Source organism: Eubalaena glacialis, chromosome 10, assembly GCF_028564815.1.
Source record: "Eubalaena glacialis isolate mEubGla1 chromosome 10, mEubGla1.1.hap2.+ XY, whole genome shotgun sequence".
Taxonomy (NCBI): Eukaryota; Metazoa; Chordata; class Mammalia; order Artiodactyla; family Balaenidae; genus Eubalaena; species Eubalaena glacialis.
In genome coordinates, this window is record NC_083725.1 from 12,948,927 (window position 1) to 12,965,221 (window position 16,295).

Below are 16,295 nucleotides of genomic sequence, written 5' to 3' on the forward strand. Positions count from 1 at the left end.
CAAGTGCTGCTGGACCAGCCCTGCCACACCCGTTCCGTCTACTCTCCGGTTTGATTGTTTGTTTTTTTCCTTTCCTCCTATCTTTCACAATTCTGGGGAAATTAGTTTCCAGAATTCAAACAGCCGGGAGGAAAGCCGGAGGCTATCTAACACATTTCCTACCACAAGGCAGGTCTGCAGCAATCCCACCCCCCATCCCCCCGCAACCCCGCGCCCCCCAAGTCCTCTAAAGGAGATGGTATCTTGGGCGAGGCAGATAGCCTGTGGTCTGTCTGACCTCAGTCCCTCTAGCTGGGCTGTTAGCCTGTGTCCTCTTGTTTGGCCCTCTAGAGAGGTGGAAAGAAGCTGGCCAGCCTATATCCAAATAACCCTCCTGAGGTTAAGAAGGGTGTTATTAAGGCATCCCTTCTCCAGGCTAGATAATCCTAGTGTCTTTAACCCTTTCCTCTCAGATTCTGTTTTCCAAGTCTTTAATTATTTTCATTGCCCTCTCTGTAATTTAGGATACCACCCTATAATCATAGAATTTCAGAGCTGGAAGGTACCTAGGAGAGGTGTGGAGGAGAGCCAGATGCAGAGGGTTCAGGCCTCTCCTTGCCCAGTCGCCAGAATGGGAAGGAAGCCCAGTAGGCTCCCCTTCACGACGCCCTTCCCCATCCCTCTTCCAGCAGAGGAGAGCCCTGCTCATTTGTCCTTAAAGCAAAAATTGATTGAGCCGTTCTGGTGAGCTGTGCGTTGTCTAGGCATTTTCAAAATTGTTACCTCCTTAATCCCTCCACTGACCTGCCAGGGAGCCTCATTTTGTAGGCAAGGAAACTGGCTCGGAGAGATTAAGTAATTTACCCAAATTCACACACGAAGAAAGTCCCAGGGTCCCTCCACCCAAACTCCCTTCTCCTGCTACTCTCACCCCAATCCCAGTGGCGCCCACAGAGTCAATTCCCACAGGCCTTTATGGAAGCATCTCTCTCCTGGAGAGTCTGTCAAGCTCCACGGAGGCCAGAGCTGGGCTGCGGCAGGAATTGTCAGGATTCTCTCTCTCTCTCTCTCTCTTTCTATATATATATCTTTATATATCCATATATATTTATATAAAGAGATTCATTTATATATCTTTATTTGTATATGAAGAGATTTATTTCAAGGAATTGGTTCATGCAATTGGGAGCTGGTAAGTGCAAAGTCCAGAGGACAGGCTGGCAGGTTGGAAATCAGGAGGGATTTGATGGCACAGTTTTCGAGGCAGAATTTCTTCTCCAGGAAACCTCAGTTTTTACTGTTAAAGCCTTTCCACTGATGCGAAGAGACTCAACCACATTAAAGAGGGTAAGCTCCTTCACTTAAAGTCAACTGACTGTAATGTAACCACATCTACAAAATACCTTCTCAGCAATACCTGGATTAGTGTTTGATTAAATAACTGGGTATTATAGCTTAGGCAAGTTGACACAGAAAGCTATCCATCACACGCTCCTTTATGGGTGTCGATGGGGAGAAGTTGGCTTGATCCAGTGAGCCTTTTCCCTAGAGTCCCAGGCAAGTGCTGGGAAGGTACCAAGGAGGGCAGAGCCCTCTGTGGACCTCCCCATTATGAAGGTGCTAGGTCCCAGGTCAGGGTTATCCCACCAGATCCACACCAGGACGTTTTCCCCTGGGGATGTGCTGCCTTCGTCTGCTTGAGAGCTGCATTTAAGACCCAGGGACTTTTCAGGGGGCAGAAGCCGTAGGAGGAGCAAAGGGCAATCCTCAGAGTAGGAGCAAGAGGACTGTTGCCTGAGTCCGAGGGACCAGGTCGGCCAAGAGCCCTTGAGGGTGCGGACCGTGCCTTATCTCTCTGTATCCCAGGGCTGGGACCATGGCCCACGGGAGATGTGCTACAAATGTCTGTTCCTTTCCCTTCATCAACCTCCGGGAGGTGCCTAAAACATACTAGGCAGGTAGAAATCAGACCTGTTTTTAAAGTTCTTCCAATAAGAATATTTACTGATAACAGAAATAGTATTTCCCAGTCTAGAGAGTTCTTCGTCTTCTCCTCCTTCTTCTCCTTCTTCTTCTTCTCTTCCTCCTCCTTCCCTTCCCCTCCCCTCCCCCTCCCTCTACCCTCCCCCTCCCCCTCCTCCTCCTCCTCCTCTTCTTCTTCTTCTTCTTCTTCTTTTTCTGGTCAAAGGGTATAACCTTTTCTTTTTAAAATAAATAAGTCCCAGGGATGTAAGGTACAGCATGGTGACAATAGTTAATAATACTGTATTGTATATTTGAAAGCTGTTAAGAGAGTAGATCTTAAAAGTTCTCATCACAAGAAAAAAAATTAGAGAGTTCTTCTCAATATAAAATCAAAACCCCTCCAGTTTCAGGTCAAACTCTGAAGGACTAGGATAGCAGAAATGAGTAAATTAGACTTCAGAGATTTTATTGCTGCTCTAAAGTTTGAACCACCACAGCCTTCTGGCTGCTGTTTACAACTAGAGGCACACCCAAGGACAGAGATACCGGCAGTTCAGAAGACCCATGCAAGCACTAAGATTGGACCAGAGCCCTCCTCTCACAGACACAATTGCCCTTCATCTTGTCTTTCGCAGGGCTTGAGGCTCAGATAGACTCAAAGAAGAAGTTCCTGCAGCAAACAGCCCTAAAGCTTGAAATCAAATGTCTAAGGGATCTTGTGAAATCTTTTTCTTTGCAGGTCTTTTAGAGGATGTTTCTAGATATAGTGTTTCTCAGAGGCAGGGAGTGGACCAGCTGGCCGCTCCCTCTCAACCCTGGGATTCCAAGGGAACAGGAGGAGTTTTCTCCTTTTCAGGGGTTTCCTCTTTCATCTGGAGGTGATAGGTGAGAGAATCAGGTGTTGCCAGGGCACAGCAGCGGGTGGGTGAGGCTGCTCCACCCATTGAATCAAGGGACGCTTCCAGGAGGGGAATGGCTTGGAGATGCCTCATGAAACAAGCCTGGGAGGAGGCTTGGGGTTGGCTGATAGGTGGGTATGGGAGGAAGGGACTTGGTGGGGGCTGGCTGGAAGGGCAGGCCTAGTCTGAAGAGGCAGGATTCACCCCAGCTTCACGGGAGTCCTTCTCTGGAAGCCATACCTGTCAGCTCTTCTTACCTCCTAAACCTTGCAAGGGATGGGGTAGGGGATGGTAGCCAGTGACATTCCACCATCACTTGGTATAGGGAGAAATGTTGCAGCAGGAAGGCTTTAAGCTAGACCAGAGGGAGAACTGGATAAGAGGGGAGATGAGTGAATGAGGGGCTCCAGGGGCCCCTTTCTTTCAAGGCCTTTAAAAACAAAGAGGTTTCTTCTGCTCCCAGCACCCTCCTCACCTCCAAGCCACAGTGATGGCTATGACAGCCTTTGGGGGCTTTTTGCCAGTTTGCGCGTAACACGTAGGTTCTGTGAGCCATCAGGACATACCCTTTCGTGGAAACTGTGTAACTAGATTTGGGATTGAAGAGCAGCCAGACCCCAGCAGATAGTGTAGAGTGTAGTTTTGGGGGACACAATGGCAGAACTGGAGTGAGGGGTTTGGGGGAGCTCTGGGAGCAATCATTCTCCCATGGATGGCCCTCAGTGCCCACACCAGACCTCAGTACTCCAGAGGGTAGAAATCCTTGCCTCTCTAGTTCAGCCCTGGGGCTGGTGGGCATGGAGTCATGGGGTCCCTGGAAGGACAATTGTTTCATTGGCTTCTTCCCTTTTTCAGCCCTTGGATTCTGGAGATTGCCAGGAGACTCTACGTAGAGTCCACCATGCCTTTGGAAGGAACACCCGCACCAAGGGAAGGAAGGGCCTGAGGCCCTTATCTGGGAGGGCCAAAATGCCGGTAAACCAGCACTGACACAATTCAATTGAATAAATCTGCTGAGTCAAATCAAATGCTGCCTCTGTCTGGCCAGGGAAGATGCTTCTGTGCATGGGAAGTGAGCCATGCTCAGCCTGGTTGGAGGAACCAGCCTCTCTCAGCAAGGCCTGGGCTCTCCCTCCCCCCGCTGGGCAGCCCAAAACTCTCACATGGATTTCTCTCATTCACGGACATGCCAGATTCAAATGACTGACTCACTGGTTTGTTTTCCCACTGGACTGGGAGCTCCCCAGCCACGAGATCTGGGACTCATTTATGCCTGTGTGATCAGTCTCTTGTTTAGAGCCTGGCATATGGTAGGAGGCTGGAGAAATATCAGTGTGAATGAGTGAGTAATTAACCCCATCGGGTGATCTGAGCTAAATACCTCTGAGTAGGACAGACAGGGATGTAAGAGGGTTTCAGAGGAGGGAGCCATCGCTGTGGGCCTGGGTCAGAGGGAAAGCCTTGTGGAAGAGATAAAGTAGCCTTGTCTTCCATTGCCTTAAAATCACTTGAGCCCATTTTCCTCCCTCAGGACAACTGAGAGTTGAATTCTCCAGCATCCCTTTTTCTATCCTCCTTCCTACATTAATTCGTCTACCCCGCTCACCCGCTGATCCTCCGTGGTGTGCCGGAGGGGCTCACAGTGGCCTGGCGGAGCTGACTGTGCTCATCTCTTCCCAGCACACCTCACGCTGGTAGCCTGAAACTGGCCAGGGAGGGAGAAATTGGCAAACACTATAAACCAGCGCTACTTCACCCTAGAAGACTTAGTTGCTAAACGTTTATCGGCACATTTGCCTACCTACCACCTGTCCATCTCCTTCCTTCCTTTCTCTTCCCTCCTCTTCCCTCTCTCCTTCCCACGAATCTTCCTTCCTTCCCTTTTCCCTTCCTTTTTTATCAATTCTTTTATCCAGTTCCCCACCTACCTACTCATCCGTCCAACCACCATCCATCCACCATCCATCCATCAATCCATCAATCCACCATCCATCCATCCATCATCCATCCATCCATCCATCCCGCATCCGTCCATCCATCCATCATCCATCCATCCATCCACCATCCATCCATCCATCCACCATCCATCCATCAATCCATCAATCCACCATCCATCTATCCATCCTCCATCCTGCCACCATCCATCCATCCATCCACCATCCATCCATCCATCCACCATCCATCCATCAATCCACCATCCTGCCACCCACTCACCTATCATCCACACATCTACTATCCATCCACCCATCCATTTCCCACTTGGATCCATCTAACTTTTATTTCTTTTATTCATCCATCCATCCATCCATCCATCCACAAATGCTTTCTGAGCATCTTCTCTGTGTCGGCCTATTCCCCAGGCTCAGAATCTTTCCCAGACTTCTGGAAGATAGGTGCATGAAGGACTCGCCCTTAGAAGGACGAGCAGAGGTCTCCCAGTGCAGCACCCCAGGGTCAGCCGGCACCGATGTTGGGTTCATAACCAGAACACTTGGGTTTGCCCCTTCTGCTGCTCCTTGCCCTCTCTGCTCTTTGCTCCTCATAGCCTGTTCTCACAGGGTCCAGGAGACACCAGCAGGGGAAGGAGAGGCATGTCCCCATCTCTCACTCCCTCCACACCTCAGGCAAGAGCCCAGTGGAATTGGGCCTGACTTTGAGAAAGGGTTTCCTGCCCCAAAAGTCCCCACGAGCTCTTAGACAACTTACCAGTGAGTTCAAACAAGATGGGGCTCCCCTGGGGCCTGAGAACAGAGACATGAGGTGAGAGGGAAGCCCCATCATGAAACAGTACTCTCTGCCCCCAACACCACCCCACCCCTCCTCTTAAAACTCTGGCTGCTCTGTGAACCAAGCTTGTCTCTCGTTCCCAGGGGCTGTTATTGCAAACGGTTTGCTGTTCAGCCTGGTGAGCCAAAGGGGCTATAGGGCTCCCAGAGCCCGACCTGGAGTCGAGGGGAAGGAAGGGAAACCCACTCCCCTACACGCAGTCCAGAACCTGCCACCTCAGCCATACCCATCTCCTGCGCTGCCCCTTCCAGCCCAGCCTGGGAGAGGCAGAGCCCTTTACTCTGTGGGGAGGTGTTGGCTTCCCTGGACCATGGCAGAGGGTCGCAGCCCAGAGGGGACCAGGTGGCATGTCCTGGCAGGAGTGGAGGGTCCCCAGTGTTCCTGCAGGGGGTCAGAGAGAGGAAGTGGCTAGAGTTGTTTTTCTCACTTCTTCCCCTGGGGTCTGTGTTTATATGACAGTCGTACCCGAACGTCTCACTTCTGAGAGTATCTGAGTCCACACTTCACTGGCCTCTTTTTGGAGGGTATTGCCTGTGGCCTGGAACAGAGAGGGCGGGCAGATTTTGTTCTGAGTCACACAGCATATCTACTGTGGAGACAGATGAGAGTGACGTGTTTGGGACCTGAGGATGCAGCCCCCTGTCCTGGCACTGCTTGCATTCGTGTCCCTCACTACTATTTCTCTGTCCTTTGGATCCAAGCAGGTTATTTCTACCTGCTCTGAGAGAAATAACATAAGGCTGTATGCATCTTGTTCGCGCTGCTGGGACAGACGTGACTTTCCGAAGCTGTCTTCCATTGCGATAGTCAGGTGGCTGACGGGACCTTAGCATCTCAAAGGCCTTGGGTTCAAATCTCAGCTCCACCAGGACTCAGCTGACTTAGGCCAGCGAGTTACCTTCTTAGAGCTTCAGTTTTCTCATCTATTAAATGGGGATAATTGAACAGGTTGCTGTAAGGTTTAAGTGAGCTCATACAGGTAATGTACCTAACAGTGCCTGGAAGTTGGCATGCAGGATTAAATGATCAGTAGCCACTTCACTCCAAATCCTAAAATCCAAATCAAACTGAACCCATCATTCCCTTTAAGATGAGAAGCAACTCCATTGTCTCAGGGTGGCGGAGGATCTTCCTCTGAAACCTGGGCCCTCAAATTACAGGGTTATTTGGCTTGTGTGACCCAATTAATAGCCCTCTGTCCTGTGGGCCTCTGCGGGCACCTCACCTTCTGTCCCGGGGGCTGCTCAGCTCAGTGAAACCTGTGAGGACAGAGGCTCCCACTTTCCTGATGAGAAGAAAGTGAGTCAGGAGGAAGCAGCCCAACTGGTTGCTGAGCCGTGGAAAATAATTAAACTGGGGGAGAGAAAAAACACTTGTTTAAAAGATCAGGCTAGGTATGAATGTGTAGGGTGTGGCCCCCTGTATAATTAGCTGCTCTGCCGGCTCTGGGAGCTGCTTGCCTCTCCGGTCCCGTTGAGTCAGGCTCGCCTGCGGCCCCTCCTCTCCACTCCGCCTCCCCTCTCCCTGCAGGTGTGTCTCAGGCTCTGCGGCTGCCTGTCTCACTCCTGCCGAGACGCCGCGTGAGAGGTCACCCACCGCACCTCCAGCGAGCCCGACACAGACCAGCCAGGCGACCCACAATGGAAGCTGCAGATGCCTCCAGGAGCGATGGGGCCAGCCCGGAAGCCAGGGGTGCCCGCAGCTCACTGAGCCCCAAGGGCAGCCTGGAGAATGGGGCCAAGGCCGAAGGCAAAGAGGCCAAGATCACCAACGGGCACGGCAGGGAAGCGGCCGAGGGCAAGAGCCTGGGCGGCTCCCTGAAGCCAGGCGAGGGAAAGGGTTCCCTGTTCTTGGGCAACGAGCGGCAGCGGCCCATCATCCAGTTTTTTGAGTCTGTGGATGACAAGGGCTCCAACTACTTCAGCATGGACTCTGGAGAAGGCAAGAGGTTCCCCTACGCCAGGCTCCAGCTGGGGGCCACCAAGAAGCCACCTGTCATCTTTGCCGAGAAGGGGGAGCCGCACAGGTCCATCTTCTCGGAGCCCCGCAAGCCCACGGTGTTCGTCCCGGAGCCTGGGGACCTCCAGCAGAACAGCTCCCCCCGGGCCGCCTCGAGCAACCTCCTGCGCTCCAAGTCGGGCTCCGAGGAGGTCCTGTGCGACTCGTGCATCGGCAGCAAGCAGAAGGCCGTCAAGTCCTGCCTGGTGTGCCAGGCCTCCTTCTGTGAGCTGCACCTCAAGCCCCACCTGGAGGGCGCCGCCTTCCGTGACCACCAGCTGCTCGAGCCCATCGGGGACTTCGAGGCCCGCAAGTGCCCCCTGCATGGCAAGACCATGGAGCTCTTCTGCCAGACGGACCAGACCTGCATCTGCTACCTCTGCATGTTCCACGAGCACAAGAGCCACAGCACCGTGACCGTGGAAGAGGCCAAAGCAGAGAAGGAGGTAACAGCAGGCCCCTCCAGGTCTCTCCTCCCTCAGCGCGTCCTCCCACCTCATCTTCTCCACTGGGGGTTCCCAGGGTCTGGGGCTTAAGTCTCTGCTGTCCCTTGTCCTTTCAGAAAACAGTTCTTTGCCCTCCCACCCCCTCAGGAGACCAGGCATCTCCTAGATGAGCAAATGCGGGCTCAGCAAAGATGGGGGACTTGGCCAAGGTCATAGGATAGATTCAAGTCAGGTCAGGGAATCAGCAGTCAGTCCTGGGCTCTGTGTCTGGCTGGGTCTTTTCTTTCTTTCTTTCTTTCTTTCTTTCTTTCTTTCTTTCTTTCTTTCTTTCTTTCTTTCTTTCTTTCTTTCTTTCTTTCTTTCTTTCTTTCTTTCTTTCTTTCTTTCTTTCTTTCTTTCTTTCTTTCTTTCTTTCTTTCTTTCTTTCTTTCTTTCTTTCTTTCTTTCTTTCTTTCTTTCTTTCTTTCTTTCTTTCTTTCTTTCTTTCTTTCTTTCTTTCCTTTCTTTCTTTCTTTCTTTCTTTCTTTCTTTCTTTCTTTCTTTCTTTCTTTCTTTCTTTCTTTCTTTCTTTCTTTCTTCCTTTCTTCCTTCCCTCCCTCCCTCCCTCCCTCCCTCCCTCCCTCCCTCCCTCCCTCCCTCCCTCCTTCCTTCCTTCCTTCCTTTCCTCCCTCCCTCCCTCCCTCCCTCCCTCCCTCCTTCCTTCCTTCCTTCCTTTCTTTCTTCCCTCCTTCCCTCCCTCCCTCCCTCCTTCCTTTCTTTTCTTTTCTTTCTTTCTTTTTTACTTAAGGGAGAGTGAATTCTTCCCACCTGAGCAGGGCTGGCTCCTGGGATGAGTCGTGGGTGAGGAGAAGGGAATTTGAGGACCACTTCAAGGCCCTTTTTTTCTGGCTTCAGAGTTGGCTTTTGCAGTCCAGTGGCTCCTTCTTGTTCTATCTGATCCCCCAGCCAGTCTCTTGACCCTCCCAGTGCCCTCCTTTATCCTTCCCTCTGCTGCGCCCCGTGTGCTTTGTGTGTGTGGTTGTATGTGGACATACCTCTGCCTGTAGGTAGACACTCCTGGGGAGGGTTGGAGTTGGGGGGGGGAAAGGGTGTGTTATATTCATATGTGGATGTTTGCGTATGACTGTATATGTGATACGTTAAGTGTATTTGTGTTCTGTGTATGTGATCCTGCATGTGCTTCTGTGGGGAGGAGCGGGGGCGTGTGGAAACCTGTGAACATGGACACCTTACACCTGGAGAGGGTGTGCTGGACCAAAGGCTCATCTGTGGCTGCCACTCCTGACTCCACAGATGCTGGGCTGGTGCCCCCGCGGCAACACAGCTCTGTGACATGGGCGGTCTCCAGCCGGTGGTCAAGGCAGGGCACCTGACTTTCTGCACCCCGCAGAACTGGGCAGCACAGGACACCCTCTGGGCCCAGCCTTCCTAACCGGGAGTCTGTAGGTTACTCTCTCCTACCCACACCCCTGGGGCAGGAAGGATGAGTCAGAGATGAGAAAAGACTCAAAGATCCTTTTCAGAAGCCTCATTTGGCCCAGGAAAAAGGTGATCCCAGTTTCCCTAACTCCCTGACCCCAGTCTGGCTTCAAGCTTCAGATAGGGAGATGGAGATGGGGCAGGGGCCATGGACCCCCGCCTCCAGGACCTCACCTAGGAAATCAAAACAGAATGAGGGCCAATCATACTCAGCCACCGCAACCAAGAAATTGCAGAACCCCGGGCTGTGTTTTAGGAGACCTGACTTCCAATCCTGGTTTTTGCCTCTAACCAGTTGTGAGATGGTGGACAAGTCCCTTCCATTCTCTCAGGCTTGGTTTCCCTTCATGTGAAACTAAGGGATTGGACTAGATTGGAAGTTTTCAAATGACCCCTGGAGCCCTAGGATTCTTGGGAATGTCTTTGAGGCATCAGGGATGAGGAGGGGGGCAAATTGATGCCAAGAAGTCAGGGGACCCCTGTTCCCATCCCCCGTGCAAGCAGAGCATGCTCTTATTTATCTGTAGGGTTTGGCCCCGAATTTCATCTGAAACAAGAGTATCTCCACTTAAGAAAAGCCTGAGTGCCCCTGGAGGACAGGACGGTCTTGGGCAGTTTTCTCTGGTGGCACCTGGGACTCGGAGTTCATGTTCTAGTACTGGGACAGGACTCAAAGACACAGTTCTCACCCTTGAAGGCTCATGATGTAGGTCAAGAGGCAGAGCTCAGACGCACAAACCAGTCTGGGGCGTATCCCCCCAGTTACACAGCAGTGGCTGTAAGTAAACATCAACTTGCAGAGGACAGAACGCCAGACTGGAGCGTTAGCAATCTCGTCAGTCTGCTCTCCACCTTGCATGGGGACACAGGCCCAGAGAAAGGAAGAGACCTGTCCAAGCTCAGTGTTTGAGGAAGAAGTTCCCTGAGTCCTCTTCCAATGTTGGGGAGCAACTTAGGGGAAGGGTTAGGGTTCCTTTGAGGGGGATGGGATTACAGGGACTCAGGGGAAAATGTCTGATTCACTGGAGTGACTTTAGGGGTGGGAGCTTCAGACTGTATGTGTGTGTGTGCATGCGTGTGTGTGCACCAGCAGTGTAGGTAGGCAGGGACGGGTGGTGCCGGGCAGCTGAGTGGAGATGGAGGTGGAGCGGAGCATTTTGTCCTGGTCTGGCTCTGCTGGAATGTCAGACGTGAGGGACGTTGGCACAGAGCAGTGTTAGATGGGTTGACAGATCAAAGTGCACTGGCGTGTCAATCCTGGCATCCTTTGGAGGCAGCCCTGCAGACTCAAGCATTAGGCCCCACACAGCTTTTTGCAAGGAGCCCCGTCCAGAACCTGTTCTGCAGCCTGGTTGGTGAGGCCCAGGTGAGGTGATCGCTGACCTATCTTGGTTACTTGCACGAAAGTGTAGACAGCACCCAGGGCTGCGGTGCTCATCTCTTGGGCTTCAGATCTTGCTACAGACTCCGAGCAGAGGCAGTGCTGGAGAAAGGCCACTCGGTGTGCCAGCATGACAATCCTTCCTCTGCTGACCCAAGATCAGAAGGTTTCCAATTCCACTCCGAATGTCACAAGGAAGGTCCCACAGATGTCCTGTGGTCCACCCCTCTGCCTCTGGGCATTTCCCAGGCTGGATTAGACTGATGAGATTGCAGTGTACATATCCATCCTTTCCTGTGTCTCGTGGCCCTTCCTTCTGCCTATCCCGAGTGCCTTCTGCTGCATTGGGTCGGGGTGGAGGACTCCTGGCCGTGGCTGCTTGCTGCAGGGCGGCCTGCCTGTCGCGGGTCCTCTTGGGCTCTGGGCTGGCAGCCTGGCAAGGCGCCGGGAGCAGTGCTCGGGCCAAGCATTGCTCTGGAGGGCGAGGTCCTAGCTCGTCAGCACGGCTCAGATTCCGTGCCTCGGTTGCTCTCCTGACGCCATCATTTGGCTCGGTTCCTCTCTGTCACCATGGCCTGTGGCTTCGCTTCTGGGCTCATTGTCCAATTCTTCCTTGAAGGCTGAACTGCCGGGCTGCTGGGCATGGGCAGTTGCTGCTCATTGAGTTTTGGGAGCTGTGCTGGTCTGGGCTTTTGGGGTTCTTTGGGTGCACAGCCATGACTGGGGTTCGGGAAGAGGAGCCAGGCGAAAGGTCTAGGGTGCGGTGGCAGGTGTTGGGACCATCCTCCCCAGAGATCCTGGGGGAAAACTTCTGCTCTGGGACAGGGTGGGTGAGAAAGGAGGTGGGATGAACTCTGTGGGCGCTGGGGAGGAAAGGACAAAATAAAAGAGGTACAGACACGGGAGGCAGGGAAGGAGAGTGCCAGGGAGGCAGGCAGGAGACACCCCTGTCTTTATGGAGTACATCTACGTGCCAGGCGCTAGCCTGAGCATTTACACGGTTACTCCTGACAACGGTCCCACGGGGTGGGAGTAACTGCATCTATTTTATAGGTGAAGAAATGGGCTCAAAGATGCCAAGAAACTTACCCAATGTTATAGCACTGGGAGGTGGCAGAGCTGGGATTCAGATTCATTGTGGCCATAGCCCAACCTGTTTTCTCTCCACCATTTTAAATGTTGTTTTTATAGGGTTGGCAGTGGCTCCTTGGGGTCACCTGGGAGGTTCTGATTCAGGGGGTCAGGGCCTGGGATCTGTATTTTTAAGTCACCCTCAGGGATTCGAATACGTAGTCAGGTTGGAAATCAGGAATCTAGTCCAGTTTTACCAGGAAGAAACCGAGGCCTGGGAGGTGGGGTAACATGTCAAGGGCCCAATGCTGGTCTGGAGATAGTCTGGGTGATGCTCTTCCCACCCCGTCTTGCCCCTTCCCCGTCCTGACACCCAAGGAAGCAGAAGGAACGGTGTGCCCCAACTAAGCAGACTAATACTGGGCTGTTTGACATCTGTGTGGAAATGGGGAAATCTCTCCAGCACTTCAGATTCTTATCCATATAATCACCATTTGTCTGAAAGTACAAATTTGGCAATTAACTGGCTCATTTGGCAAATGTCACAGCCAACGGCCTGTGTGGTTAATTCAGACCAGGGGAGGATCCCTCGGGGCAGCGCAGGCACGTGTCCAGGTGAGTGCTCAGGTGTGTCTGCACCTGAAGGCCCCGTCTGTCCGGGCCGAGACACCACCAGCCACTGGCCACCCCACTGCTCCCCCAAGGCCGGAAGGATTTCAAGGTTGTGTGGCCTACACAGGCCCGTCCCAGGCAACCGAGTGAGAGGCAATCGACATGGAGGAGTGTGGGAGAAGAGAACAAAGAAGGCATTTAGGGACAGGCCCAGGCAGGGTGTAGGGAGTGAGCTGGGGAGAAGGAGGAAGTCGGGAGGGAGGTGTAGACAGGGGTGGAGCTGAGGGGAGCTGAGGCCCCGTCAGACATCAGATTTAATCAGATTTCAAGGGAGGAGGGAAAGAAGGAGAAAGCGGGGCCTCAGGGGGTGATGGGGAGGGTGTAGGGAGGAGAGGAAAAGAGGCAGAATTGATGAATTGCCCCATCCGTGAGGTGGGGGAGCTTGGGCAGGAGTGAAGGGCACGGATGATGTCCTGGAAGGTACAGAGAATAGCCCAGAGGTTGAGGCCATGTAACAGAGCTGAGTCCTGTTGCTGTGTCGTGGTCTTCCTACTTCCTCGCTGGGAGAACTCAGGCAAGCTCCTCAATGTCTCTGGGCCTCAGTTTCTGAATCTGTAAAATGGGGATAACACGGCTTGCCTCCCCAGGGGGCTTTTGCAGATGAAAGGAGAAATGCGGGCACATAGTGGATACTCAGTAAAGCAGTTGGGGTCCTTCCTTCTAAGGTTGCAGGAGAACCCAGTATTTTGGAGCCATCCTATGTTTTATTGTTTCCTATATCCTGCCTTTTCTGGCTTTTGTGCAACCCTGCCAGCAGGGAAAAATTGCCAAGGGCTAAACAGATGCTAGACACAACCCCAGAGGTCTCACCCCAAACCCTCTTCTCCTGACAGGGTAGCACTCATCCCAGAGGTGAGAGCAGACCCTTCTAGTAGCACAGAGTTCCCAGCCCAAGGTCCCTTCGGAGATCCCCGGTGCCCTGCAAGTCTGGCCTTGCAAGGCCCCCTCCCAGCCGATGTTGACTTCCCTGGTGCCCCAAAGAAACCAGGAGACTAGTCTCTCCTCCACCCTGACTGATGTTTCCGCCCACTGCTGCAGACAAGGCGGCTCCGGTTTTGACCCTTCTCTCGCCTGTTTCCCGATCGGCTGCCTCTCCCTCCGGCCCTCCCAGGTCACTGGCCGACACCTCTGGCTCTCCTCTGTGTGGCCCCCGCTAGCCTCCCTCTTCCCTGCCTCTCTTGCTCAGGATGGACCCCAGGGGCTGACTCCTGCTACCCTTGGCCGAGGCTCTTCATTGTTCTAGAGCCCCTGGACTCTCCCTCCTCTGTACTCAGTGCCTTCTTCCTCCCTCTTGGCCAGTGAGTCTGTGCTCTGTGGGTTAGACCTTTCCTCACCTTAATCCCCCGCGCCCCGCAGCTGCCAGCAGGTCCCCCGAGCACCTCTGCTCACTCCGCTGGCTCCTCACCTCCACCTTCTCTAGGCAAACCTTCTCCCCTCGCGCAGGGGGTCAGCCTGCCTGCACCACCCCCTTTATCCTACCTCCTTTCTGCTTTCCCCAATATCCTCCAATCTTCCGTTCCCCACCATCTAAGCCTCTACTTTGCGTCTGCAGCCCAATGTCTTGACCTCCCTCCCCCCACCCCCGGACGATTCACCCTGTATCCCGACTGTGCACGCACCACCCCTGGGCCCCAGCACCACGGCACACTCTCATCTGCACCCCTGAACACCACCAAGACCTCACCTGCTTGCACCTGCCCACTCCCCTCACTTACCCGTGCCCTGTGGGCCCGCCCGTCACCCTGTCCTCTCCCCTCCGAACCCGGCTCCTGGTCCATGGAAGGTGCCCCACCCAGCAGTGGGGATGGGACTACTCGTCAGCGCTTTCTCTGTGCCAGGGGCTCTCTGAGAGCCTCACTTGCCTGATCCGAGTTCATCCCACACCTGGCTGCGAGATGGCCCTCATACTACCTCCACGAAAAATGGAGTGACCGAGGCACCAAGTTTGGTAACTTGTGAAGGCCACCTGCCTAGAGGTGGTGGTAACTGGATTCAAAGCCTTGGAGCCCCAGTCCTGGGCTCTGGGTGGGCTCCCTCCTGGATCCCCCAGGCTCATTTCATGGAAGAACTGCCCTGCCCCTGCCCCCCACCCCCCCCAGACCTGGGGGTGGGTGTGAATGCACTTTTGTTCTCTGCTTTCCTTGCTCTGGGTGCTGAGGTAGGGTGAGAAGCCCCAGCGCCAGCCGCTCTATCGCTGAGCTGGTAAGGATGGCTCAGCTGCCGGGGGAGGGGTGGCTTCCAGCGTCCCATCTCCCTCAGGCCTTGCTTGCTGGGGGTGAGGGGGCTCTCCAGGGCTGGGAAGGTTGCCCAGCACAGACCCACTGGCCGGCCTTTAGGCTTCTTCCTCACAGACCCACCTACCAGTCCCAGGCTTCTCAGGAACCTTCCAGGCCACCGGCTCTGCCAACCTCGGAGTTCCGGGCTCTTGGCTCTGGCCCCGCAGAGAGTCTCCGCTGCCCACATGGGGTCTGGGCCCCTTGGCTCTCCACCCTCCCACCACCGTGTCTATTGACAGCTGGCTTCTCCCAGCCTTTGTCCAGAGACCAGGCCAAATCCTCTTCTTCATCCGCATTTACTCCTCCTCTTAAACATTTTCCATCCCTGGTGATGGCATTTTCCGTGTTGTGGGATTTCCAGCACGTAGCTCGTGGGGCACATGCTTTCTGAGAAGAACTTATAGAGTCTCTGGCCTGGGGAGCCCAGGGGTGTGGGCAGAGCGGGTAGGGTTGGAATCCCGGGCTGTCTGTCCGGGGGCTCTGCAGCTCCTGCCCGAGGCCTTCCCACCTTCTCCACCAGCTTCTCGGCCCTCTGGGCACTTTTTCAAGAAAGCCAGGACACTCTCTCCTCCATCAGTCCACTTCCCTGGGTGTCTGCACAGGGACCCACCAGCAGCCCCCTGGCCTGGGAGAGTATCTAGGAGGTGTGACGTGTGCGCCCAGCTGCTCAGGACTCCTTGCCAAGAGAGCTCACATTCCTGGTGGTTTGTGGCTTCCACATCTTGACTCTTCTTGTGGTTCCTCAAGGAGATGACTGGGACTCTGTGTTCAAAACCCAGTTTAGTGGGGAGACCGGTGAGCACTCCGGGGTGTTCTCAGATGCCTTGGTCTTCCTGCCTTCAGGTGGAGATCACCCACCTGTCTTCCAAGCTGGCAGGTGCTTTGGGAGCACTAGTGGGGAACCCACAGAAGAAAAGAGGTGCCTCTTGGCTGAACTGGATTGACCTTAGCTTCACGCCTCCACTTTTGTCTCTGTTGTAGCTGCTTTTCAGAGAAGGACATTCCTCCGATGGAAGGAAACCATTATCCATACTTTCTGTATCCATCAGAGCTCATGTCCCAGCTCATTCCTGATAGATCCTCTTCCCAGCCCACCCCAGACCCTGACAGCCCATGTTCTCTTCCTGAGCAGGGGTGCCTACAACCTCTCCTTCTCTTCTCCCATCCACCCTCACTGCCTCACTTGCTGGCCTCTCTCCTCCCCCACGGACCCCGAATAAAGTCCCGATCTTGCCCAAACTGCAGACGGCACTCCCTTTCCCATAAACAGGTTTATAGCTGTGCCTGCCCAGACGGAGTCCCCGCTGGCAGCAACCCAGGCTCCTGCTTGCAACACAAGCCT

General features: G+C 53.9%; 1 protein-coding gene across 1 annotated transcript in view; it reads left to right on the forward strand.

Moving 5' to 3' along the window:
• TRIM29 (tripartite motif containing 29) overlaps positions 1-16,295 on the forward strand; it is a 59,718-nt gene that overhangs the window by 26,505 nt on the left and 16,918 nt on the right. Inside the window, exon 2 of the mRNA XM_061202470.1 lies at positions 7,161-8,074. Within this exon, the coding sequence (XP_061058453.1) occupies positions 7,271-8,074 (804 nt within the window). The 5' untranslated portion in view covers positions 7,161-7,270. The remainder of the gene's footprint in view (positions 1-7,160; positions 8,075-16,295) is intronic.